This window comes from Crocuta crocuta, unplaced genomic scaffold (genome assembly GCF_008692635.1).
Source record: "Crocuta crocuta isolate KB4526 unplaced genomic scaffold, BGI_CrCroc_1.0 scaffold1079, whole genome shotgun sequence".
Taxonomy (NCBI): Eukaryota; Metazoa; Chordata; class Mammalia; order Carnivora; family Hyaenidae; genus Crocuta; species Crocuta crocuta.
The window spans coordinates 319,002-345,270 of record NW_027529995.1 but is presented as its reverse complement, the minus strand read 5'-3'; the positions used below and the strand labels follow the sequence as shown (position 1 = coordinate 345,270).

At 39.0% G+C, this 26,269-nt stretch overlaps 1 protein-coding gene across 2 annotated transcripts in view; it reads left to right on the top strand.

The window, feature by feature from the left end:
* The window catches only part of DCAF1 (DDB1 and CUL4 associated factor 1), an 84,530-nt gene that overhangs the window by 3,638 nt on the left and 54,623 nt on the right, over nt 1-26,269 (top strand). For both annotated transcript variants that reach the window (XM_077763372.1, XM_077763371.1), the window contains exons 2-5: nt 11,970-12,087; nt 17,319-17,395; nt 19,563-19,636; nt 22,288-22,401. In XM_077763372.1, the coding sequence (XP_077619498.1) occupies nt 11,978-12,087; nt 17,319-17,395; nt 19,563-19,636; nt 22,288-22,401 (375 nt within the window). In that variant the 5' untranslated portion in view covers nt 11,970-11,977. The remainder of the gene's footprint in view (nt 1-11,969; nt 12,088-17,318; nt 17,396-19,562; nt 19,637-22,287; nt 22,402-26,269) is intronic.

Genomic DNA, 26,269 nt, shown 5'->3' with positions numbered 1-26,269 from the left:
TACCTAGACCATGGACAGAGGGAGGGTATCTAAGGCTTAAATGCGCCAACCTCATGCATTTTGGGTTCATGACTCAGGGAGGCACAGCAAGAAAGTCAGTTGAAGGAGTGCTGGAGGATGAGTAGAGGAAAGTTGTGAGTGCAGCCTCTGGATGCACAAACCTGGGCCCCGTTCCTTGGGCCACCTCTCTGGGCTCAGATTTCTCATCTGTATAGGTGGTTAACCACATCTACCCTGTGGGGTGGTAGTGAAGGTTATATGAAAAAGTGTGGGTTAAACACTTGGCTCAGAACTGAGCCTGCTCTAAAGTCAAAGGAAATGGTAGTGGCCATTACTAATATAGGCTAAGTTCCAGAAGCACAGAGAGGGGCGCCTGGGTGGCTTAGTCGGTTAAGCGTCCGACTTTCGCTTAGGTCATGATCTCACGGTTTGTGGGTTCGAGCCCCGCGTCAGGCTCTGTGCTGACTGCCAGCTCAGAGCCTGGAGCCTATTTCAGAGTCTGTATCTCCCTCTCTCTCTGACCCTCCCCTGCTCATGCTCTCTCTCTCCTAGAAATAAATAAAAGAAAGAAAGAAAAAAAAGCACAGAGAAGTGAGCTGTGCTGTCATTGCAGGTAAAAGGATTTCAGAGAGGTGAGAAGTGTGTGATGCTGCCATCCTGCAGTCTAGAATTTTGTGTCTGAGCAGCTGCTCCAAGTTACACAATTAAATGAGGAGGGAGGTCTCTTTTCTTGAAAAAGGGGAATGGAATCAAGAGACCTAGTATCCAGGCTCTGGCTAGCTTCTTACTAGTTATGGCACCTGAACACAGCAGCAGGCAGGTTTGCTGGGTTCCATGATCCCCCTTGTGAAATTGTTGGCTATGAGGACTCCATAGCAATACATAAAAACTTGATCCTACCCATCCTTGAGAAAGGCTGGGTAGGATCGTATTAGGGAGAGATTTTGCTCAGCTGTGGAATCACATCTATTTTTCATGTTCCTAAAAAGGGATACTTGAGTCAGAGTCCAGAATCGTTCTGGTTCCACTACTAATTGGGTGTGGGATGCTAGTTAAGTCATTTCACTTTCTCTGGGCCTTACTTTTCCCAGCTGCAAAATAAAGGAATTAAATTAGATGGCCCTGCCTTAATCTATGGACTCGTAATTTTTTCCTTTTCTCTGTCTCACATGAGACCTAGGATAAATACTGATCCCACAGGTTAGGTCTTGAACAGAAAGAAAGACAAAGAAAAACCAGTGTCTTCTGTTTCATGAGTGCTGTGCTTTCTGATATGCTTGTAGGAAATATTTTCCTAGATAATGGTATACTCTAGGTATATTGGGGCAAATGAGAGAATAAAACAGAATCTCACTCTGGTCATACAGGGCAGAGTAAGGTTACTAAGGTGTCAAGCGGTTGTAGCGCTAGCTTGGGTGGAGCTGGTTCCTCACGATGCGTTTCCGCCTTCTGAGGCACCCAATGAGTACACAGTAGTTCGCGTCCAGACGGAAAAACTATGAACCCCAGAAGTCAATGCGCGGGGAGGAACTACTCAAGCGCCAATCAAGACTGATGGGTCCGGCCCCTAGAAGCGGAACTTCATTTCCCAGGCGGCCGCGGGGCACTTCGATTTTTCTTCCTTCGCGCTGGCGTTTTCCTCCCGCCCCCTGCCAGCGAGCCTCGCGCCAAGTCAGGGCGCGCGCGCGCGCGCGCGCGGCACGTAGCGCGCGAGTGACGCATAATATGTGGGCCGCTCTGGAGCTGTGGTCGCGCTGTGTGTGAGTGAGGGAGAGTGAGTGCGGGACCTGAGGCGGTGTGTGTGAACTGTGGCCGCNACAGGACTTTTTCTCCTCTAGATTCTTGGCTCGGGGGCGGGGCCTCCACGTTCTTCTCCCCGTCCGCAAAAGAAGCTTCCTGAGAGTAACTCTTCTGCCGGAGTGGGGGGCAGGGGTGTGCTTGTCCCTACCTGGAGGAGGGGTGGCCTCCCCTTTCCCTCGTCAACCTTTTTCCTTTTAGTCTTCCCATTTTCCGTTCCGTACGGGCTGGGGGGCTCCATCTTCCCTGCCGTACGGCGGCCCCCTTCCCTGGCTGTGTCTCCGCCTCCAGCTCCAGTCACCTGGGCGGGCTCTCCCCTCCCTCGGCCTCGTGCCACCTCCCTTTGCACCCGCCCGGCTCTCGGGCCGGGCGAGGGGGGCGGAGCTTTCCGGGCACTCTTCCCACCCCTATTTTGGAGGGGAGGGGTGGAGGGAGAGGTGTACGGGTCCTACAGCTTGGAACCAAACCTCGGAGTGCCAGCCGAGCTTCCCGGGAGCCTATTTCCGGGGGTTTATAGTCGTTTTCAACTGGGGTGACAGGCATTTGCTTAACTCTTCTCTTCCTAGACGGTTTCCGTCTCACTTCCTCTTACTGTAGTGCTAGCTCTTGGGTTTCGAATTTGTTGAATAATTTTGGAGTGCGTATAATGGTTCTTTTTGAGTTCCAGATGAATTGTTTTTGTCCCTGTCACATTGGCCTCAGTTTTTCTTTACTCGGTCTTTTCAGTGGAGCCTTTTAATTAGTATACACGTTTTAATTATTAGCATCATCTTCCTGTTCTAAACGCTTTGTTAATGTATAGAGTGAAGCGTTCATTGGTAATGTCCTGTAATTTTCTTTTTCCAGTGTACTGAAGTTTACCTTTAAGGTTTACATAAGCTTGTATATTAAGACTTTTTAGGAATTGATTTCGTATTTTTTTTCTTGACGCTGTCAAGATTTTTATATATAGCAGTATTATTTACTTTTGAGTGGTGATATATTTTTGAATGTTAAGTACATAATAGATACAGAAATCAGGGAATATAGAGGACGTAGTTTTATGCTCAAAATTTCTTGAGTAGTTGCTGAGCGCAGTGTTTTCCTGTTGTACAGTTAAATTTAATAGAGGAAGAAACTGGTAGAATGAACCACAAGATAGTTTGGAGTGGATGAAGTTGGATTTATTATCAATTTCCTCATGTTATTTTTGTCATTATGGATGCTAATAGAAAATTGTTAATATGTGATCTTATATGTTATCCTTATTATTGGGTAAATTTTACTTGTATCTCCAAACTCTTTTTAAAAAATAAAGAAGAATGCTTTGAGACATTTGTTTCATGATTTTAGCCTTACAAGATCTGTCCATAACGTGGACTTTATTTTAGGCTTTGGTATAGTTTCTGTCAGATAAGGCCATTAAGTATTGGGTATTTGGGGAGGACAGATTTTATGATTTAAAAAGCTACAAAACGTTACAAAGTATTGGAAAAATGGTAGAGCTAGAGTAATAAACTGTACTGAAAAATCTTTTTCTTATCATTATCCCTCAGAAAATCTGTTACCTTCACAAAAGTAATGGATATTATCTGGTGCTTGTGTATTCTTCCAGAGCTCTTTTATTCCAGGGGCAGGTGTGTGTGCATGAGTGGACACACACACACACACACACACGCATGCATGCACACTTTGCTTTTTTCATTTGACATTTATTTGAGAGTTGGTTTGAATTAGTAAAGGAAATCCTTAATTTTTTTTAACTTTTATGAAGAATTTCAAACGATTGTTTATCCATCCTGATTCAGTGATTGCTAATATTTTGTTATATTTTGTCTATAGGTGTGGTGTATGTTTCTTATTTTGTGGAACCATTTGGAAGTTAGTTGCGGACACATCATCCCTAAATTCTTTGGCAGGCAACCTTTAGGTTTAGGACATTCCACATATTTTTTGTGGGCCTTTATTTTATTTCATTGCATGGACGGTATTACCATTTAACCCTGACAACAACCGTTTCCACTTCACAGATAAGGAAATTGAGATTTGGAGAAGTTAAATAACTTGACCCAAGATCTCACCTCACGTGTATATCTGCAGAGTTAACATATGAATGCTTGAAATCCTTTTCCACCAAGTACCAACTAATTGGTCCTTGGGACTTCTCTGAGCCCATTTTATTATCTGTTAAAAAAAAAAAAAAAGGTAGGGTGGTTATGAAAATTCAGAATAATATTAGAAATTAGTCAAATGTCTGTCCCATATTAATATTAAGTAAATGGTAACTATTGTGTCACTCTTGGATAGGCCATAAATTCTGTATACCACTTGAAGAGCTCGGTTTAAAACATGGTGAATTGAATAATGTACCTTCACTGTCCTGTGCGTAACAAGATGACTGCAACTTTAGCATTTTATATTGATAGTCTTTCGTTGATAATAAGATGAGTTATTGATATTATTTTTAATGCTTATTTTTGAGAGGAGGGGAAGGACAGAGAGAGGGGGTCACAGAATCCAAAGTGGGCTCCAGGCTGTCAGCACAAAGCCCAATGCAGGGTTCGAACTCTCAAACTGTGAGATCGTGACCTGAGCTGAAGCTGGACACTCAATCAAGTGAGCCACCCAGGCACCCCAATATGATTTTAGTCTGTTACAAGTTTAAGTTTTGCCTGGGCAAATGAAAGTTATTTCCAGAGTTACGGTTATTCATAAACATAATTAAATGGAAAATTTGAAAATGATGCTAAAAGAATATATGTGTTTCTAAATTGAACTCTAAAATTTTAGTATTTCAGTTCCCTTGAGTTGACCTTTTTCTTTTTAAGTTTTTATTTTATTGAAAAAATTTTAAAATGTTTATTTTTTTAAATTATTTTAAAAATTTTATTTCTGAAAGAGAGAGACAGCATGAGCAGGGGAGGGTCAGAGAGAGAGGGAGACACAGAATCTGAAAAAGGCTCCAGGCTCTGAGCTAGCTGTCAGCACAGAGCCCAACACGGGGCTCGAACCCACGAACTGTGAGATCATGACCTGAGCTGAAGTCAGACACCCAAATGACTGAGCCACCCAGGCGCCTCATTAATTTTATTTTGTTTTTTAATGTTTATTTTTGAGAGAGGAGAGTGAGTGCGAGCCAGGGAAGGGCTAAGATCGAGGGAGACAGGATCTGACTGAAGTGGGTTCTGTGCTGAGAGTCGGCAGCCTGATGTGAGACTCGAACCCTTGAACCACAAGATATGACCTGAGCCAAAGTCAGATGCTTGATAACTGAATCACCCAGGTGCCCCTTATGTTGACCTTCATTAAATGTAATATTTTCCTTAAACTTTGCCTTTATATGTTCTATGTTGATCTCTTAAGTTAACAAGCGGCATTACCTCCTGATCTTTTTTTTTCCACTTAAAAAAAATTGTGGTCAAATTCACAGACCATAAATTGACCACTAACCATTTTATAGTGTTCAATTCAGTGGCATTTAGTAGACTAACAATGTTGTGCAACCATTACAATGTCTTTTAGTTTCAAGACGTTTTCATCACCCCATTTTCATTAGATAGTACTATATGTTCCCCCTATCCCAAGCCCCTGGCAACCAGTAGGCAGGTTTCTGATGGATTTACCTATTCTGAATGTTTTGTGTAAATAGAATCATAAAATGTGTAATTATGTCTGGCTTCTTTCACTTAGTGTATTTTCAATTTTTTTAAAATTTTATTTAGTTAGTTTGAGAGTGAGTGGGGGGAGAGAGAGAATCCCAAGCAGGCTCCGCACCATCAGCATGGAGCCTGATGCGGGGCTTATCTCATGAACTGTGAGATCATGACCTGAGCTGAAATCAAGAGTTGAATGCTTAACCCACTGAACCACCTAGGTGCCCTGAACATTTCAGTTTTCTTTTACAGCTCTAGTATGTATCAGTACTTCATTTCTTTCTGTGGCTGAGTAATATTGCATTCTATGATTGTAACATTTTGTTTATTCACTCATCCTTTGATGGACATCTTTTGGCTATCGTTTCCACCTTTTGGTTATTGTGAATATGCTAACTTTGAACATTTGTGTACAAATATTTCTTCAAATATCTTTTTCAGTTCTTCTGTGTATATGCCTTACTGTGGAATTGCTGGGTCATGTGGTAATTCTCTGTTTAACTTTCTAAAAAACTTTTTGAGGAGGCACCAAACTGTTTTTCATAGCTGTAATGCCATTCTTTGTTCCCACCAGCAGTGTGCTTTCCATTTTCTCTATAACCTTGCCTGTGCTCACTATTTTCTTCTTTTTTTAAATGTTTATTTTGAGAGAGAGCATGTGTGCATGAGTGGGAGGGGTAGAGAGAGGGAGAGAGAGAATCCCAAGCAGGCTCTGTGCTGTCAGCGCAGAGCCTAATGCAGGGCTCCATCCCACAAACTGGGAGAATAATGAGCTGAGTCGAAATCAAGAGTTGGACACTTATCTGACTGAGCCACCCAGGTATCCCTATGCTCATTATTTTCTGATTTTTTTTTTTTTTTTGGTTCTACTCATTTTAGTAGGTGTAAGTGGTATCTTGTTGTGGTTTTGATTTTCATTTCTCTGATGGCTTATGACATAGAGCATCTTTTGGAGAAGTGCCCATTCAGGTTCTCTGCCTGTTTTAAATCAGGTTTTTTTTGTTGTTGTTGAATTGTAGGAGTTTTATTTATATATTCTGGATAGTTGATCCTTATCAGATATATGATTTGCGGATATTTTGTCCATTTCATGGGTCATCTTTTCATTTTCTTGATAATGTCCCTTGATGCCTTGATGCACAAAAGTTTTAAACATTGAAGTCCAGTTTATATGTTTGTTCTTTTGTTGCTTATGCTTTTGGTGTCATAAATAAAAATCCCTTGCCAGTTTCAGGGCCATGAAGATTTACCTTTATGTGTACTTCTAAGAGTTTAATAGTTTAAGCTTCCACTTTTAGGTTTTTGATCCATTTTGAGTTAATTTTTGTAGATGGTATGAATCAAGGATTCAACCTTATTCTTTTGCACGTGGATATCCAGTTGTCTCAACACTATTAGTCTTTCTATTAATGGTCTACTGGTCTTTCAATAAATTCTTTTCCTATTGAATGATCTGGCATACTTGTTGAAAATTAGTTGATTATAAATGTGAATTTTTTATTTCTGGATTCTCAGTTCTGTTGCATTGGTGTATATGTCTGTTTTAGTGCCAGTACCATACTATTTTGATCGCTGTAGCTTTGTAGTAAGTTTTGAAATTAGAAGTGTGAGGGGCACCTGGGTGGCTCAGTTGGTTGAGCATCTACTCTTGATTTTGGCTCAGGTCATGATCCCAGGGTTGTGGAATCAAGCCCTGCGTTGGGCTCTGCGCTGAGCATAGAGCCTGCTTAGGATTCTCTCTCAATGCCCTTCTCCCCTGCTTGGATGTGTGCGCTGTGTGCGCGCTCTCCCCGATTAAAATAAATAAATAAATGAAATCAGAAATGCGAATCCTCTAATTTTCTTTTAAAGATAGTTTTGGGGGCGCCTGGGTGGCTTAGTCGGTTAAGCGTCCGACTTTCGCTTAGGTCATGATCTCACAGTTCGTGGGTTTGAGCCCCGCGTCGGGCTCTGTGCTGACTGCCAGCTCAGAGCCTGGAGCCTGTTTCAGAGTCTGTGACTCCCTCTCTCTCTGACCCTCCCCTGCTCACGCTGTCTCTCTCTCTTCTAGAAATAAATAAAACATTTAAAAAAAAAAAAAAAAGATAGTTTTGGTTGTCAGTGTTTCCATTTTTACAAAAAAAAAAAAGGTTAAGATTTTGATAGGGATTGCATTGGCTGTTGACCACTTTGGAGAGTATTGCTGTCTTAGCAATATTAAATCTTCTAATAATGTGAACATAGGGTGTCTTCATGTATTTGAATTTTCTCTAATTTATTCCAGCAATATGTTGTAGTTTTCAGTGTATAAGTCTTGTGCTTTTTGGAGTTAAACTTATTCCTTAATATTTTGTTATTTTTGGTGCTATTATAAATGAAATTAAAAAAATGTTTATTCATTTTTGAGAGAAAGAGCAAGTGGGAGAGGGCAGAGAAAGTGGGACAGAGGATCCCGAGGAGGGCTCCATGCTGATAGCAGAGAGCCTGATGTGAGGCTCAGACTTGAATCATAAGATCATGACCTGAGATGAAGTCAGATTCTTAACCACCTGAACCACCCAGGTGCCTTAAGAGGGAATCGGGCTTGATTCCATGACTCTGGGATCATGACTGGCCGAAATCAAGTGTCAGATGCTTAACTGACCGAGTTAACCCAGGTGCCCCAAAATTGTTTTCTTAATTTCATATTTGGATTGTTAGTTGCTGGCATGTAGCAGTACAACTGATTTTTTGTGTTGATCTTGTACTCTAAGTTTCCTCAAATTTTTTAATTAGCATTTTTTGGTGAATTCTTTAGGATTTTCTATATATAGATTATGTTACATGTGAGTAAGGATAGTTTTACTTCTTTCTTTCCAACTTGGATGCTTTTTCTTTTTCTTATCTAATTGCTCTGGCTAGAATTCTAGTACAGCATTTAATGTAAGTGTGAAAGCAGACATCCTTTTTTTGGTGATTTTTAGGGAGAAAACTTTCAGTCTCACCATTGAGTATAATGTTAGTGGTAGGTTTTTTTTTTTTTTAAGTTTATTTATTTTGAGAGAGAGTGTGAGCGGGGGAGGGGCAGAGAAAGAGAGGGAGAAAGAGCAAGAATCTCAAGAATCCCTGCCCATGCAGAGCCAGACATGGGGTTCAGACTCAGGAACCATGATATTATAAACTGAGCTGAAATCAAGAGTTGGATGCTTATTGACAGAGCTGCTCAGGTGCCCTGCTGTGGGTTTTTAAATACTCTTTACCATGTTGAAGAAGTTCTTTTCTGTTCCCAGTTGTTTTTTTTCTTTTCTTTCACAAAAGGGGTAATGGATTTTACCTGATTTTTTTCTCTGTCAGATGAGCATGCGTTTTTTTCCCCCCATCCTATTAATATATTACATTGAGTTTTGTATGTTCAACTACTTTTGCATTCCTAGAATAAATCCCACTTGGTCATGATCTATAATTCTGTTAATGTGTTGCTAGTCTTTTATTGAGGATTTTTGCGTCTGTTTTGATAAAGGATATTTGTAGTTTTTTTGTGATGGCTTTATATGGTTTTGGCATAAAGGTAATGCTGGCTTCATGGAATGGATTAGCAAGTATCTTTTGTTTGTTGTGAAAGGATTTGAGGATTGATGTTAGTTTTCTCTAAATGTTTGTTAGAGTTCACTAGGAAAGCCATCTTTCTCTTAACACTTTCGGGATGTGTCTTAAGAGATTAATTTTGCTGTTGCTGCTTTTCCCAGTTTTTAGATCTTCATCATAAAATTTTACTGTTGAAAAAAATTGGTGTAAATTATTTTGTTCCCCCCACCCCCTAAGGCCCATTGCTAGTATTCCTCAAGATTGTCAAGGTCATGAAAAAACAAGAAACAACTTAAAAAAACTGTTGTAGACCAGAGTATACTAGGGAGACATAACAACTAAATACTATGCGGTATCCTGGATGAGATCTTGGAACAGAAAAAGGACATGAATGGAAAACCTGGTGAAATCTGAATCAAGTTAAGTTTATTTAATGATAAAGTACCAATGTTGGGTCTGTCTGTCTTTCAGAATAAGAGCACAAGCCAGGAAGAGGGAGAGAGAGAGAATCTTCAGCAGGTTCTATGCTCAGTGTGGAGCCCAATGTGGTCTTAACCAGCTGAGCCACCCAGGTGCCCCTCACACTTTTGATTTCAAAACTTACTACAAAGCTACAGTGATTAAAACAGTGTAGTCCTGGCACTAAGATAGACACATATGCCAATGCATAGAACTGAAGGTCCCTGATGCTTAACCAGTTGAGCCACCCATGTGCCCCTCAATGTTGGGTTTCTTAATTTTGAAATTGTGCTGCTATAAAGTAATATGGTGGATTAGGGAAACTGAACTGGTTGAGGGGTATATGTAAATTCTCTCTACTACCTTTGCAATTTTTCTTGTAAATCTCAAATCATTCCAAATACAGATATTTTAAAAAATGCATAGTGTATGGTGACTAAAAAATATAGCCTAGGTTTTCTTCAGTTAAAATCAGAGGTCCATATTAGTCACACCTGCAGTATTTCCTTTTTTTGTGACGCTGGCCAGAAAGACTAAAAATGTTGATTCTTCGGGTACCTGGGTGGCTCAGGCAGTTAAGCTTCTGACTTGAGCTCAGGTCATGATCTCATGGTTTGTGAGTTCAAGCCCCGTTATATCTCTCAAAATAAAAATGTTCAAACAAGGAGTGCCTGGGTGGCTCTGTTGGTTAAGTGTTTGACTTTGGCTTAGGTCATGATCTCACTGTTTGAGCCCCGCATCATACTCTGTGCTGACAGCTTGGAGCCTGGAGCCTGCTTCAAGTAAAAAAAAAGAAACAACAACAATAAAAATGTGGATTCTTCTCTGCAGAAAAGAGGGCTTAAATTAAAAAATTTTTTTGTTTGGCAGGGCGCTTGGGTGGCTCGGTCGGTTAAGTGTCGATGGACTTTGGCTCAGGTCACGATCTCACGGTTCATAGGTTTGAGCCCCACGTTGGGCTCTGTGCTGACAGCTCAGAGCCTGGATCCTGCTTCGGATTCTGTGTCCCCTTCTCTTTCTGCCCCTCTGCCCGTGCTCTGTCTCTCTTGGTCTCTCAAAAAAGAAAATGTTAAAAAATTAAAAAAAATTTTGTTTGGAAATAGTCTCCTTTGGTGATATGAATCACAGTGTACTGTTAGAAATGCTGCTACTTTATTAAAAATATTTACGTTTTATTTTATTTTTTAAAGTTTTAAAAAAGTTTAATCTCTTCATCCAATGTGGGGCTCCAACTCACGACCCTGAGATCAAGATTCACATGCTCCTCTGACTGAGCCAGTGAGGCACCCCACAAATATTTACCTTCTAGAGAATTGGTGGTATTTTTCACATGTATTTTCTTTGGTCTTATGGTAGATATCTTCAGAAGAGTTAATAATAATTCTAGGTCAGATAGTAATCCCTTTCTAGTGTTAAAGTGTTTTTATAGAATGGTTGCTATTTCTGTAAAAATACAAATTTTGCAGGGAAAGCCTGACATTTTGATCTTAAGACTACTTTGGCAAAGAAGTTGGTCTGTAGACCATCTAAATATTTGAGTTTCCTTTATCCCTTTTGGTGCCCCTTATAAATAAATCTGTCTTCCTTATGTGGATGTCTCATGGCATCTCCGTTAAAGCTTGTCTCAGCTCTGTGTCCTTCTGTATCTGTGGGCTGACCACTCAACCACCAACTTCTCTGCCTCTCTCCATCCTCTCATGCTCCTTCTAGGAAATCAGCTGGGAGAGAGTAAGAAGCCTGAAGGACAAATGGGTTTATAATGCTCCTCCTCAACTTTCATGTTGGTAATGATATACTTTAATTCTTGGCCTTTTGTTAAGAATTGACAGAAATGTATTATTTATCTTTCATAGAACTTACAAGACTTACAAAGACTTACAAGAGCAAAATATTTTGGGGAGTGGTTTTTGCTACGTTTTCTATTTAAAAAAAAGTAGCTTCAGGGACCCTGGGTGGCTTAGTTAAGTGTCTGACTTGATTTCAACTCAGGTCATGATCTCATGGTTCATGAGATTGAGCCCCACATCGGGCTCTGCACTGATAGTGTGGAGCCTGCTTGGGATTCTCTCTCTCCCTCTTTCCCTCCCCTGCTTGTGCACACGTGTTATCTCTTGTTCTCTCTCAAAATAAACTTAAAATATATGGCTTCAAAGTTTTGGACCTCAGAGATGTAGTCTAGGGATTTTTGTATGTGTGGTATTTAGGTATATGCATTTTTTTGAGTGGAGAAAGGGACCCCAGCTTTTTGTCTGATTCCCAAAATGGGTTCCTGATCCTAGAAAGGTAAGAATCATAATTTTGATCCAGTTTGTCTTATTTGATAATCAAGCAAACAGTGGTTGGGAGAGGGTGAAAGGACTTGAAGAGTATTCCGGCTTCCAGTGCTGGGTTTACCACTATACCACAAATAAAATTATCTGAGGGGGCTCAGAGTTAAGTTTTTGTTGCTTGCTCATCTCTTTTCTCCTTTCTCACTATAGGAAGTATGTCTGGTTTATTTGCCTGTATTCATGTGTTATTAAATTTTTGATTCCTTAGGCCAAGCCATGACTACAGTAGCGGTGCATGTGGACTCCAAAGCTGAGCTCACTACCCTGCTGGAGCAGTGGGAAAAGGAACATGGCAGTGGGCAGGACATGGTACCTATCCTTACCAGGTATGAATGAACAATTATGTTTTTTTTAAAAAGGAAAAACTGGAGAGTAGTAGGGAAACATTTTTATCTTCACTGAATTCTAAATCCATCTTTATCTCACTACTACTTGTAGCTCTTTAAATTTCTTACTTTTCCTCTGAGGCTGTAGTTCTTACTCTCTTTTTTAGGTTCTTCTCTTGTCTGTGTTTCAATCCTAGGGTTTTGTTGGTGGTTCTCTTTTCTCCTTACCCTGAATATTCTACCTAGATAGTTTCATTCCTGTACATGACTTAAAACCTTATTCTTAGGTTCACTTTAAAATCTTTATTTCTGCTTCATGTCTCTCTTTTTAAAAATTTCAGACCTTTTTCTCAGCTGGTTGGTGTTCACATCTTTACCTGGCTATTTGCAGACACCTGAAACATACCATGTCTAATAGAGCTTATTCATCCTGCCTTCTTTCTCTTTCACAGTTTGTGCTTTTGTACTCTCTGCTTGGAGTACATAGTTTCAAACTAAAAACCTGAAAACCATCTCGCCAGTGTGTTCCTCTACTAGCACAGTTTAGTCGCCAAGCCCTGAGGATATCTGCTTTTTCTGCTTCCGCATTCCCCTTTACCACTTACTTCATTGGATGTTGATCATGTCTTGACTGAGAAGGCAATGTGAATTTTCTCTCCATCTCCAGTTTACCCTCTTCTAATACATCTTCCTCTTGGCTGAAAGAGTCCTCTTTCTAAGCACAAATCTGATTTTTATATCTTTGATCATAATTCTTCTTTGACTCCATTTTTCCTACCGAATAAAATATAAACTTTTTAGAGTAGCCTAGGAAACCATTTATAATTTGGCCCCCACTTCCTTTTTCTGCCTCACAGTATTAGTCTCTTTCAGTAAGGAATAGTACCATATTTTGTAATGTCTGTGTATGTTTACACTTGCTGTTCCTTTGGCCTGAAATGCCTTTCTTTGGTATGTCTGTCTGTCTGGCAAAGAATCAGTTGGAGAATCATGTCTGTAAAACCTTCGCTGAGTTTGATATTTTCAGATAGGTTTGGGCACTCCTTTTTTTCTTTTTTAATACTTTCATTGTTCATACGCATGTATGTGTATGTGTGTATACACACACACACATATAAAATGTATAATTATAATAACCCCCCATTTTTAACTCTAATCACATTGTAGTATAATTCTTTTCTTTTTGCATATGTCACTTTACTAAATTATAAGTTTTTTGAAGACCGGTACTACACTTTTTTATTGGTGTCTTCTCGGACAATAACTTGTGCATGCCTGGTACATAGTAACTATTTGGGACATAATTTTACTAAATGATTGTATTAAATAGGAGAATGAAAAATAAAGGCTGGAGAGGGATGCCTATGGTTTTTCTAAGTGGGAGGTCCCTGGAACATGGGGATTTTTAACATCTAATCTTTGAGAGAGCAGAGAAAAAAGCCTTTTGTTTATGTAATGATGTATTCTACAGGAATAAAGAGAACTATGATCTTTTGAAAGTTTAAACAGGGATAAATGCTTTGTTGCTCTTGATACATGGGGAACATGTGAAAAGTGCAGTTTATTTATTTATTTTTTTAGGAACAAGATTATTGCCGACTGGTAGAAAGTGGATTTAAATTTGTAGGGGCATTGGAGATTAGGAACTACTATTGATCACAAGATACAGCCACAGTGAATTAAAGAATCTAAGTATTGTGCAGTTAAAACATGGACTCTTGGTATAATAGTCCATAAAAGGAGAGAATCATAAATAGGATTAATAATGTTAGTGGTAGATTCACCTAACTGAAAAAAATATTTATTGAGTACATAATACTAAAGATACTCAATGTTTTTGGGGAGCCTGGGTGGCTCGGTTGGGCGTCTGACTTCGGCTCAGGTCATGATCTCATGGTTTGTGGGTTTGAGCCCCACATCAGGCTCTGTGCTGACAGCTAGGTTGGAGCCTGGAGCCTACTTCAGATTCTCTGTTTCCCTCTCTCTCTGACCTCCCCTGCTTATGCTGTCTATCTGTCTCTTTCTCTCTCGCAGAAATAACTAAAACATTAAAAAAAAAGATACTCAATGTTTTATTTTCAAGAATATTTCACATTCATGATCCTATGTGACTCTCCACTTTGTCACTGTGCTATGATACTCAGTAGTGCAAAGCCTAAATAGAGGGGCTCTGTCTTTAAGAAGATCACCATCTGGGGGCAACTAACCAATATGAAACAATGCATAGTAGTACAAATTAATATATAATGAGGTGTTAAGTTGGGCAATATGGTTCCTTAATATTGCAGTGGTTATGAGTATGGAAAAAACTTGGATGAGTCAGTTTCTTTTATTCACTTAACAAATATTTGAGAACGATTTGTGTGTTGGTACTGTCAGACACTTCCCTGAACCTCAGTTTCCTCATTTGTCACTAAAAGTATCACTGAGAGCTACATTATTAAATGGCAGCCTTCCTTGGAGCTACTTGCAAAAGACAACATAGACAGTGGAAACCTAAACTTAGAATTTTGGGTTTTAACTCCTAATTCCAAGTGGGCTTTCCAGTGCAGGATGTGGTAAAGGTTTTTTGGAATAGGGACTTGAAAGATGGCAGACACAGCTTGATGAAAAGTAGAGAAAGTTTTCCTAGGAAAAGTGAAAAATGTAACTGAGAAAAGCATCAAGGGGAGAAGGAATTGAGGCATGTTTTTGTGGCAGTGAGGAAAGGGCCCTTACCAGAGTGAAGGGTGAATATAAGGTAGGAATGGAAAATAAAGTTAACATAGAGCAAGATCTTTAAGGCCCTTCAAGGTTAGACAGAAAGTTTAAGAGCTAGTAGGACATGTTAAAAGTCCACTATTTTTGAAAGGGGCAGTTCCCATCATCCAAATTGTGGGTGTGGTAGTTCACTGGATATTTCCTGAAGTTCTTTCACATGTCTATGGTCTCTCCTTTATGCCCACCTCAGATGAGTACATGTTTTGGTATAGTCCATGAACAGCAAATGAATTTCAGGCTTGCCTCTTATTTGCCACAACTTTCAGAACTTTTTTTTTTTGGCAATTTTCCTAAGAAAAATACATGTTTTTTCACCTTTGACATTTCATTTACTACTTATGTTATTTTAGTTATAGTTAAGCCTTTGACTTGATTCTGTGAAAAGGGACTAGAATTAGGCCAAGCTATGTGAGTGTTACCCAAGTCCTATGGTTTTTTTTTTTTTTTTTGAGACATATACTGTACAGTGCTCTGCTTGATGGATTCTTTACTTACAAAAATATCACCTATATCATGTTAAAGAACATGAGTACTGCCTCCGTAAGACTCCTTCCTGCCCCATCCCAGTCAAATCTACCTTAAGTTGTTTTTCTGTTTGTTTTTTTGATTCTCAATTTTCATTGTTACCATACTTAACTAGCTCTCACATGCCAGGCTTTGTTCAAAGCAGAGTACATATATTAAACCTCAAGGAAACTCTCTAAGGTAGGGACTACTCCCCTCATTTTATAGATGAGGCACAGAAATGTTAAATAACTTGATCGAAGTCACACACAGTGGAAGAGGTATGATTCAAACCTTAGCTATCTGGCTCCAGAATCCATGTTTTTAATTTCTGTCCTACATTGCTTAGTTTCAACTGAAAATACTAGTAGATTTTATGATACATAATTCTAAACATATATTATGTGACAGCCCTTTGTGGCAAAGAGAAGTTTCAGAGTTTAAAGGGAAGGGTAGATAGGGTGTCTGGGTGGCTCAATCAGTTAAGCGTCCAACTTCGGTTCAGGTCATGATCTCACAGTTCGTGGGTTTGAGCCCCGCCATCGGGCTCTGTGCTGACAGCTAGCTCAGAGCCTGGAGCCTGCTTCAGATTCTGTGTCTCTCTCTCTCTCAGAAATAAATAAAACATTAAAAAAGATTATTAAAGGGAAGGGTAGAAAAAGTAGAAATATTTTTGAGACCTAATGGGGAAAATATGCCAGAGTGGGCAAGAGTTTTTGCAGGGAGCTTAACTTTTAAGACTAGGAAGTATAGTTTTGTAGAAATAAAGCATATAGGAGAGCTGGAGTTAAGACAGAGCATGACAGATATTGGAGAGTGTGATAGCCTTATATTTGATTGTTGTTACAGTAGGTTAAAATATCAGTCTTGCGTAGGGTATTCAAAATGTGATTTTTCTTATTTCAAAAAGAAGTCATGAATAAAAAAAAGACTATTGATACATGTAACAAGAAATGTGGATCACTCAAAATATGCTGGGCTAAAGAAGCCAGTCATAAAAAAGAGTGTAAATGATTCCATTTGTATGAAATTTTAGTACAGGCCCCAAAACTAATCTGTGATGAGAGAAAGCAGATGAGTGATTGCTTGGGGTATAGGTGGGAGCTTAGGAGTTGGGGGTCGGGGGAATATGTCACAGGCTGAAGTAACAGCACTTAGGCCCTGAAACCATTGTGAACTTGTACTCTCTGAAGAGCAGAGAAGACCATGTGACTGAAGCTTATTAAAGTGAAATGCAGAGTAGAAGTCAGAGATGCTGACAGAAGCTGGGTTAGTATAAGCCATAGTAGTATTTGGGTTTAATTGACGTTATTGTGGTAAGTTGTTGGAAATTGGAGAATGAAGTGTCAAACATTGAAGCTGGAAGTTGGGGAAAAGGTGGTTCATGCATTTGATGATGGTGGTCTGGACAGGGATAGGAATGGTCAAGATTTAAAGAAATGATTGAGGGGCGCTGGGTGGCTTAGTTGGTTAAGTGCCCGACTCGATTTTGGCTCAGGTCATGATCTCATGGTTCTTGAGTTTGAGCTCTGTGCTGGGCTCCATACTGACAGCTTGGAACTTAACTTGGGTTTCTCTCTCTCTCCCTCTCTCTCTGCCCTTCCCCTGATTGCACTCTCTCTAAATAAAATTTAAAAAAAAAACAACAACAACAGACTGAAATCAGAGACTTTGTAGGTAGCGCCAACAGGAATTGTGGGAGTGAGAGAAAGGGAAGGTTTAATGACTCCTAGGTTTTTTGGCTCCTGAGGGGATGGGAGTCCAAATTTTTTGAGATAGGAAAGTGGAGAGAAGAATGAATTTGGGAGTTGACATTGTTTTTATTTAGATCTCTGTGTTCATTAGGAAAGTATCTTTTTTCTAACTTTTTACCTTTATTTTACACTTTGTTGAATTGACTATAGTAGGTGGTGGTACATTTTTTTGTATGCTTGTCTAGAGTTGACCCTGTCTTCCCTTTGTGCTAGGATGTCTGAATTGATTGAAAAAGAAACTGAAGAATATCGTAAGGGAGATCCAGACCCATTTGATGACCGACATCCTGGTGAGACCTGTGTTCTCTTAACCCTGGTTCTAATTTTCTTCTAAAAGAAAATAGCTTAATAGGAAAATTTTAAATTGAAATAGCATCTTTTATGCTAAGTTTTAAGACCATCTAATTGTTAAAATATTGCTCAAGGTGGGGGTAGTAAGGAAAAATAAATCCCTGAAAAATTGAAATCTTTGTAATATTTACATCTCAAATAGAAGATAAGTAAGGAGCTAAATTATGTAGGTATGCATTATTGACTCCATTGGTATGATTACTGAAAAAGAGAAAAATGTTCTCCCTTTCTGACTTTTAACCCAGAAGAGATTATTCTCTGTGCCTTAAAAAAGTTTGCAACAAGTTATGAATTTGGATTCTTTGAATGAGTAAAAGGGATAATTATCCTTTTACCAATGAGGAAATGTAGTTGAAAATACATTCAACGCCTTGCTTTATTTAGGAAACTGGTACTTGAAACCTTGAATAATAAACAGGTTTCTTGATGTTTGCTTTAGATTCTCAGCATCCCAAGTATGCCATTTCATGTTAATTTGGTTTTATTTTGGACTAATGAGAACCATGACAATCCAGTCTGCTTTGGCATAGAATTTGGTATGATACAGAACTATATGAGACTTGAGACGTTGCCATTTTATGTTTTCTCTAAGGTAGGGTACCGGTGGGAAAACAAATCAGACTTTCTCTGTGTAAAGTGGGAAGCAGTCCTTTGTGGAAAAAAGAGCTATTGTATGTGTGGAGAGATATGAGAATGAGTGGATTTGTAAAAATAAGAATATTGTATACCCACCTGAATGGTACAGTTTTATTTCTATTTCCTAGACTTTTGTTCTCAGATATAAGTAGGCTAGGTATTTGAAATTGAGTGTCCAGTTATTTATGTGATATTACCTATTGCTCTTGTCGTAGACATCCTCACTTGTGACTTTGGAGGACTATTCACCTATTTAACTCTTATCTTCAGTAAGGCAATCAGAGCATAAAGAAGTACAAATGTGAATGTGAGAGAAGAAATTAAGTTAACTTATGGGGTGATGAAAAGAATTAAAAGAGAGATGATCATGCTTAGTGACCTTGGAAGGGCCTTGGAAAGGATGAAATGGTAATGAGGAAGAAGGGAAAGACAGAATGATGATTGATAGAGTTTTCAATAGAAAATTTTAAAGACCGTTTTTTCCTCCCTACCTCTTACATTATTAGGTATAATTTTTATTAATAAACATGAGTTTTGTCATTTATTAACAGAGAAATATGTTATTTGAGGTCTTCATCCAGTTTTTATGATACCATCCCGTAACTTTTGTTTTTGTGATTTACTTTGGAATACTGATTACAACTTGGGAGAAACTTCATAGCAGTGGCTCACATCTTTTCTTCATCCTAAATTGTGTTTTGAGTTTGACTAAATTTGCCACTCTAACAATCTTAAAGGAAAATTAAAATAGATGGTATCTGTTTTAAAAACCAATAATTCTACCAGTCATTAATTCTTTTACTTTTAGTCTTGTGTATTGAGTAGATCTAGGTTCCTGGCCTTTCTTTCCCCAGGAGCTCAGAAGTTAAGATGGCCAAACTTACCGTATCTTTAGAGTTGGTGATTACTTTATGGGATTCCATTCCTGTGTCCTGCCCCCACAACCTGGAATATCATTACAGGTTTGAGGATGCATTTCTGCTACTTTTGGCATACAGTTGAAAAAGAGATTAGATTTAGAGTCTTACCTCCTCCAGGCCATCCATCAGAAGTTGTGCTTCCTACCTTAATCTGGCTGGGAAATCAGGGGTTTTCTTTCTCTTAGGCTCCTTTATGATTCTTTTTTAGACCTTGTGTACTCTTAGTAATGCTGGTCTGGGTCTAGTGCACATTTATTTAATTTAGCATGGCTGTGTAGGCAATGAGCTGGGAGATGGGAAAGTTAGAGAGCAGTGTTTTTATATTGTCACTTTTAATTTTAGTCTCAAGTTTTTATATTGTCACTTTTAATTTTAGAGAATGTTTCTTATGAAATCTGATTCATCAAAAGAATTTTTCTTTGTTTCTGTTTATTTTTGCTGGCATTTTAATGGTACTTGTAACAACCCAGGTGCCTTTCCAGAGTCTGAGTTGCTTGATTGGGATGACTTACTCATTCCTTTGTTTGTTCCTCCCCTCTTCTTTTGGTAGGTCGAGCTGATCCAGAATGTATGCTGGGCCACTTGCTGAGAATACTCTTCAAGAATGATGATTTCATGAATGCAGTAGGTTTGCTTCTTACTTTTCTCAAGGGATTATCATCAGCGGTTGCTATATCTTTATTGTTTATAAATAATTTGCTTTCTCTTGAGGTCTTGACAAAGTTGGGAAAAGAGTGGGTAGGTTTATTTATTTATTTATTTTGGTATTGGTTCAACCAGCTAAGAGTCATCAACGGATTTCTTTCTTACCAAAGTCCTGGTTGTGGCCAAGGTGTTTTCTCTTTGGTTGGTTGAATATGACAAGGACTCCCAAGGCATCTATGCTTATCCTTGGGCAAGATGATTTTGAGTTTGAGAATATAGACATTTTCTTGAGTTTCTGAATAGAAAATTCAGTGATGTATGAGGTATGATTCTGCACTGACGGCTGTGGTATGTGCGCTGGGCATGTGGAGGGAGAGAAAGATACCTTCTCTAACTCAGGGCTGTTGAGATGTAAATGAGGGGGGGAATATATATAGCATTCACAGGGCCTGAGACATAGCAATTGTTCAGTAAGTTATAGCTGTTAGGTTTGTTTTTGGAGGCTGAATTGCATGATCCTTGAGAGCATGGGCTTTGGAGTCCATGTTTTGGGTTTAAATACAGCTTCACTGTTCACTGATAGTTTGATCTTGAGGCAACTTAAGCCTCTCCAAACTTTGTTTTCTCCAAGCTTTATTTTCCTAATCTATAAAATAGAGATGATCGTCCCTTTAAAATGTTTTTGTAATCTTTGAATGAAATTAGTCTCGAAAAGTGCTGTGCTCGCTTTGGCAGCACATATACTTAAAAAAAAAAGTGCTTAGCACAAAACCTAGTACATGAGGGCTCAGTAAGTACTAGCTGTTATTGTCTGTATTATATTAACTCCAATTTATTTCTTGGTCACCACGGTCTCTTCTCTGCTTCTCTGGAAATGTTGAGCTGCCTTTTAGATATCTCCACCTGGATATTCCCCACAGGCACCTTGAATTCCACCTAATGGTTTGCTCTGTAATCTGTTTCTCTTGTTCTCTAGATCAGTAATGGTGTCCTTATCCAGCCAGGTAGAAGTTATCTTTTATTTTTCCAAGCTCTCTTAATTCAGTTAAACTTACAGGTCTTATCATTCCCTTTCATTTAACTTTACAAACCCCTCCATTTCCTTATGCCCTTCTTGGCAGACCTTAGTTTAGCCCCTACCATCATCTCTCTCTTGGTTATTGCAATAACCTCTTAACTGGTTTCTCATCTTGTTGTCTTCTCTTCCAGCCTATTCTTCGCTTTATAGCCCAGAAATTTTTCTAAAATGCAAAAAGTGATCATGGCATCCTCTTGCTTCTAATCCATTAGTGGTTTCCCATTGCCTTCATGATGAATTTTAAATTTCTCAGTTTATAAACCCAATCTTTCTCCGGCCTTTGTTCTTTCAATTTTAAATTCTTGCCCTTTGACTTGCCTCTCCTCCCCACTCTTCCTTAGCTACTCCTACTTGTCCTTTACATTCTGGCTTGGAATCCTTTCCCTTCTTAAGCCTTTCTCTGATTCCTCTGCACGGTTGTGTGACCTCCTGTAGACTTCTATAGCATCCTGTACTCAAGATAATTTGTTTTTCCAACTGTCAACTCTGTTGGATTATGAACCCTTTGATGGTGGGACTGCATCTTATTCACTGTTGTATACCCAGCACAGTACATAATGCCACTTAGTAGTAGAGATTCAATAATATTTGAATGCTAGAAGGAAAGTTTTATTAATGCATTTATGTATGTTTATAATTTGTATATAATAGTAAATGTATTTATAGTAGAAGTACAAAATTCACATTTTTCATTAACCATTGTCAAGAATCTGGAGGGGGTTGGTTATCTTGCCCTGCTTTGTTCTTCTGAAAAAGTGTATGTAAGAGTAGGGGTTAAAAAAAGAATAGGGAGTGATTTCTTCTGTATATTCTTTTTTAAGAGAGGACATGTGTGAGAGCGGGGGAGTGGCAGATGGTGAGGGAGGGAGGGGGAGAGAGAGAGAAAGAGGAGAGAAAGAGAGAGAGGAGAGAGAGAATCTTAAGCATACTCCATACCCAGCTCAGAGCCTGAGTTGGCCTCCATCTCAGGACCATGAGATCATGACCTGATTCAAAAACAGGAGTCAGATGCTTAACTGACTGAGCCTCCCCTGCCCCTCTTCTTGATATTCTTTGAGCTTTAATTTCTGTGGTTGCTGATTTGTTCTTTTGGGGGGATTTTATTTATTTATTTTTTATTTAAAAAAATTTTTTTTTATGTTTTTTATTTATTTCTAGGAGAGAGAGAGAGAGACAGCGTGAGCAGGGGAGGGTCAGAGAGAGAGGGAGTCACAGACTCTGAAACAGGCCCCAGGCTCTGAGCTGGCAGTCAGCACAGAGCCCGACGCAGGGCTCGAAACCCACGAACCGCGAGATCATGACCTAAGCGAAAGTTGGACGCTTAACTGACTAAGCCAGGAGATTTGATTTTAAAGCTGCAGAATAAATAATATATGATCCCACCATGGCTCAGTGGGTTATGATAAATAAGGGTTTAATTAGTAATTGTTAGGGATAATCTTCTTAAATACCCCTTAGGCAAGTGATGGGAATATATTAAGAGTTTATTAGACTTCATTAATTTGCCTGGGTTGAATTTCAGATGAAAAGTATTCCTCTGTTTTTCTTACAGCTGGTGAATGCATATGTGATGACAAGCCGAGAGCCCCCTTTAAACACTGCAGCTTGCAGACTCCTATTGGACATCATGCCAGGGCTGGAAACTGCTGTTGTCTTTCAAGAAAAGGTACTTACTAAAAAGAAAAGTCATTTTGTTTTTAAATTGAATGTTGATCTGTTTGATTTGTCTTTGTTAAGATAATTGCTACACGTTTTTATAACAATAATATATGTTATAGAAATATAAGAAATCGATAGGAAAAATATGAGTAACTGTTTTCATGGGTACTTGCTGCTTAAGTGCTATAGATATCTTAAAGTCTTAAGACATATGTTTAAAAAATTTATTTTTGGGTTGCACCTGGGTGGCTCAGTCGGTTAAGCATCCGACTTCGGCTCAGGTCATGATCTCGTGGTTTGTGGGTTCGAGCCCCGTGTCGGTCTCTGTGCTGACAGCTAGCTCAGAGCCTGGAGCCTGCTTCTGATTCTGTGTCTCTCTCCTTCTCTGACTCTCCCCTGCTTACGCTGTCTCTCTCTCTCTCTCAAAAAAAAATAAAACATTAAAAAAAATTTTTTTTAATGTTTATTATGAGTGGAGGAGGGGCAGAGAAAGAGGGAGACAGAGAATCTGAAGCAGGCTCCAGACTCTGAGCTGTCATCACAGAGCCCAGTGTGGGACTTAAATCCACGAACCATGAGATCATGACCTGAGCCGAAGTCAGACGCTTAACCGACTGAGCCACCCATGTGCCCCAGTTAAGATCGTATGTTTTTAGAATGGATTTATGATCTTATCCAAACCCTTATTCTTGATGAGTTGTCTTCCTTAGTGAGAAAGGACTTTCTGCTTTGAGAAAGCCCATTCTATTCTTGTGGCATTTATTTTTTATTTTTAATTTTTTTGGGGTAGTATTTAATATTAGTTTAGTTACCATTTGAAGACCTGTTTTGTGCTGTGTTTTATGCTAGGTGGTGATAACACTTTTGTCAGCAAGATGGGAGCTTACTTTCACATAATGTATTTGGGAGGGCACAAACAAATAAACTGATAATAAGGATAAGTACTGTGGAGACCAGAAAATGTTAATTTGATAGTGATTGTGTATATTTCAGATGTCAGAAATTAGTTGTTCTGTCTTTAGAAGTGATACAGGTATTTTGTTCTCAGCATTAAGAATTTGCAGCGTGAATTGGGTATGCCACATAGTTTTTTTTTTTTCAAAGATACTAAAATTTAATGTTCTGAAACAATCTGGAGGTCTTAGTGTAGTTAAATGTATAACCCAAATGAAAGATCTGGAAATAGATTTTCATTTAACTTTTTTAAAAGTTTTCTTTTTTTGATAGAGAATGTGTGTGCAAGCAGGGAAGGGACAGAGAGGGAGAGAGAATCCCAAGCAGGCTCTGTGCTGTCAGCTCTGACATGGTGCTTGAACTCCTGAATGGTGAGATCATGACCTCAGCCAGATCAATAGTTGGACGTTTGACTGAGCCACCCAAGGGCCCCATCATTTAACTTTTAAGGAAATTGTTACAGAATTGTGTCACATAAGGTATTTTAGAGAGTAACATTGTAATTCTGTAATTTGCACTATTGTATAAGGACAAGATTTAAAAATCTCCAATTAGTTACAATTGTGGGAGACCAAAAAGATCTATGCATTTGACAGAAATATTTTAATATGTATTTTTTATTAATGTTTGTTTATTTTGAGAGAGAGTGCGCGTGTGTGCATGGGTACGAGCAAGGTAGGGACAGAGAGAAAGAGGGAGAGAGAGAATCTCAAGCAGTCTCTGAGCTGTAAGCACAGAGCTTGGGGGGAGCGGGGGAGGGGGGCTTCATCCCACAAACCATGAGATCGACCTGAGCTGAAAACAAGAGTTGGACACTTAACCAACTGAGTCATCTAGGTGCTCCTTAATATGCATTCTTTTGAAAACCAAGGTGACAAATGAAAAATTTATAGGAGTGTATTTGTATATTCAAGATTTATAGAAGACTGTAGATGATTTTACATTGCTTTGTAAAAGTGTCCTGGTTGTCATTGTAAGAAAATCATCTCTGGTTTTTTATAGTTGCATCATTGTGTATTTAGAATGAAGTAAATACCCTTTAGAAAGGTGTCAGCAACATTAAGGGATATTTTGAATAATAAAACTTCTGTAGTTTAAGAACAGTTTTGTTTCGTAATAATTTATGTTGAGAGAAGTAAATTATTAAAGCAAAATCATATATTAGATAGGAAATAACATAACTTTGAATCCAGTGTCCTAGAGCACAGATGACAAACTCTCTTTGAGATTGTGAGGCCTTACTGTTGGATTATATGATCTTTATTCTTCAGAAGTATCTTATGCAAATTTTTTGGTGTGAATCAATATTTTACTTTAAAAAAACAATTATAGCTTGTAAATTAATGAGTTAGAGATCATTATTTCTGGAAAGATGGGCTACGGGTGTTTCACAAAGCTGTGGTTAAGACTCCTTGCTTTACAGCAGTGTTTCTCAAACTTTGTGAACTATACTAACATGTTTTTACATTGCAACCCAGTACATACAGTAAGTATATGAAAAAGAAGTTTTTTGGGGCGCCTGGGTGCCTTAGTCGGTTAAGCGTCCGACTTTCGCTTAGGTCATGATCTCGCGGTTCTTGGGTTCGAGCCCCGCGTTGGGCTCTGTGCTGACTGCCAGCTCAGAGCTTGGAGCCTTCGGTCTGTGACTCTCTCTCTCTCTGACCCTCCCCTGCTCGCGCTGTCTCTCTCTCCTCGAAATAAATAAAAAAAAAAAAAACATTAAAAAAAAAAAAGAAAAAGAAGTTTTTTGAACACTGTTTATTCTTTGTGTGATACATTGTGATATTTCACTAAGTTGATTCTATTTTTTAAAAAAGTTGCTTATTTGTACTTTCAGAGATAGTGAAATAGCTTTACATTTTATTTTTATTTACAGTTATTTGATGGTGTAGTTTTCTTCATTATATTAAGTGTGTTACGGAACTGAGCACTTGAGGTGGCTCAGTTGGTTAAGCGTCCAACTTTGGCTCAGGTCATGATCTCACTGTCGGTGTGTTCGAGTCCTGCATCGGGCTCTGTGCTGAAAGCTCAGAGCCTGGAGCCTGCTTCAGATCTGTGTCTCCCTGTCTCTCTGCTCCTCCCCTGCTTGCTCTCTGTCTCTCTCAAAATAAAGACCTAAAAAAAAGAAAAAAAAGAACTGAGTACTTTAATACCACTTATACACTAGGTTTTTCTCTTCTCTTCCCGTCCCTTCCCATCCCGTCCCGTCCCGTCCCGTCCCTTCCCTTCCCTTCCCTTCCCTTCCTTCCCCCCCCATGCAAGCAGGGGAGGGACAGAAAGAGAGAACCTTAAATAAGCTCCGTGCCCAGTGTGGAGCCCAGTGTGGGGCCTGATCCCGTGATCCTGGATCATGACTTGAGCCAAAATCAAGAGTTGAATGTTCTACCCACTGAGCTAGCCAAGTGTTCCTGTACTAGGTTTTTCATATCATTAAGTTTGTCAGTGTATGCTCTTAATCTAGTCAGATCAGGACCTTTTAGGGACTTTTTAAAAAATTTATTTTTATTAAAAAATTTTTTAATGTTTATTTTTGAGAGAGAGAGTGACAGGGTAAGCAGGGGAGGGGCAGAGAGAGAGGGAGACACAGAATCCAAAGCAGGCTTTAGGCTCTGAGCTGTCAGCACAGAGCCTGATGCAGGGCTTGAACCCATGGACTGGGAGATCATGACCTGAGCTGAGGTTGGATGCTTAATGGACTGAGCCACCCAGGTGCCCCTAGGGACTTATTTTTTTAAGTACTGCTTTAACGTTTTTCTCTTTGAGGTTGTCCTTAAATTATTGGAGGTGGGATGGATAAAGTCGGAGAGAATGAAGTCTCAGAAAGTATAATCTTTGAGTGTTTCCAGATTTTATACTCTGGAATATTAAGATTCCTCTAAAATGTTAATAGGTGCTTTATGGAAAAACTGTCCATGAGATCA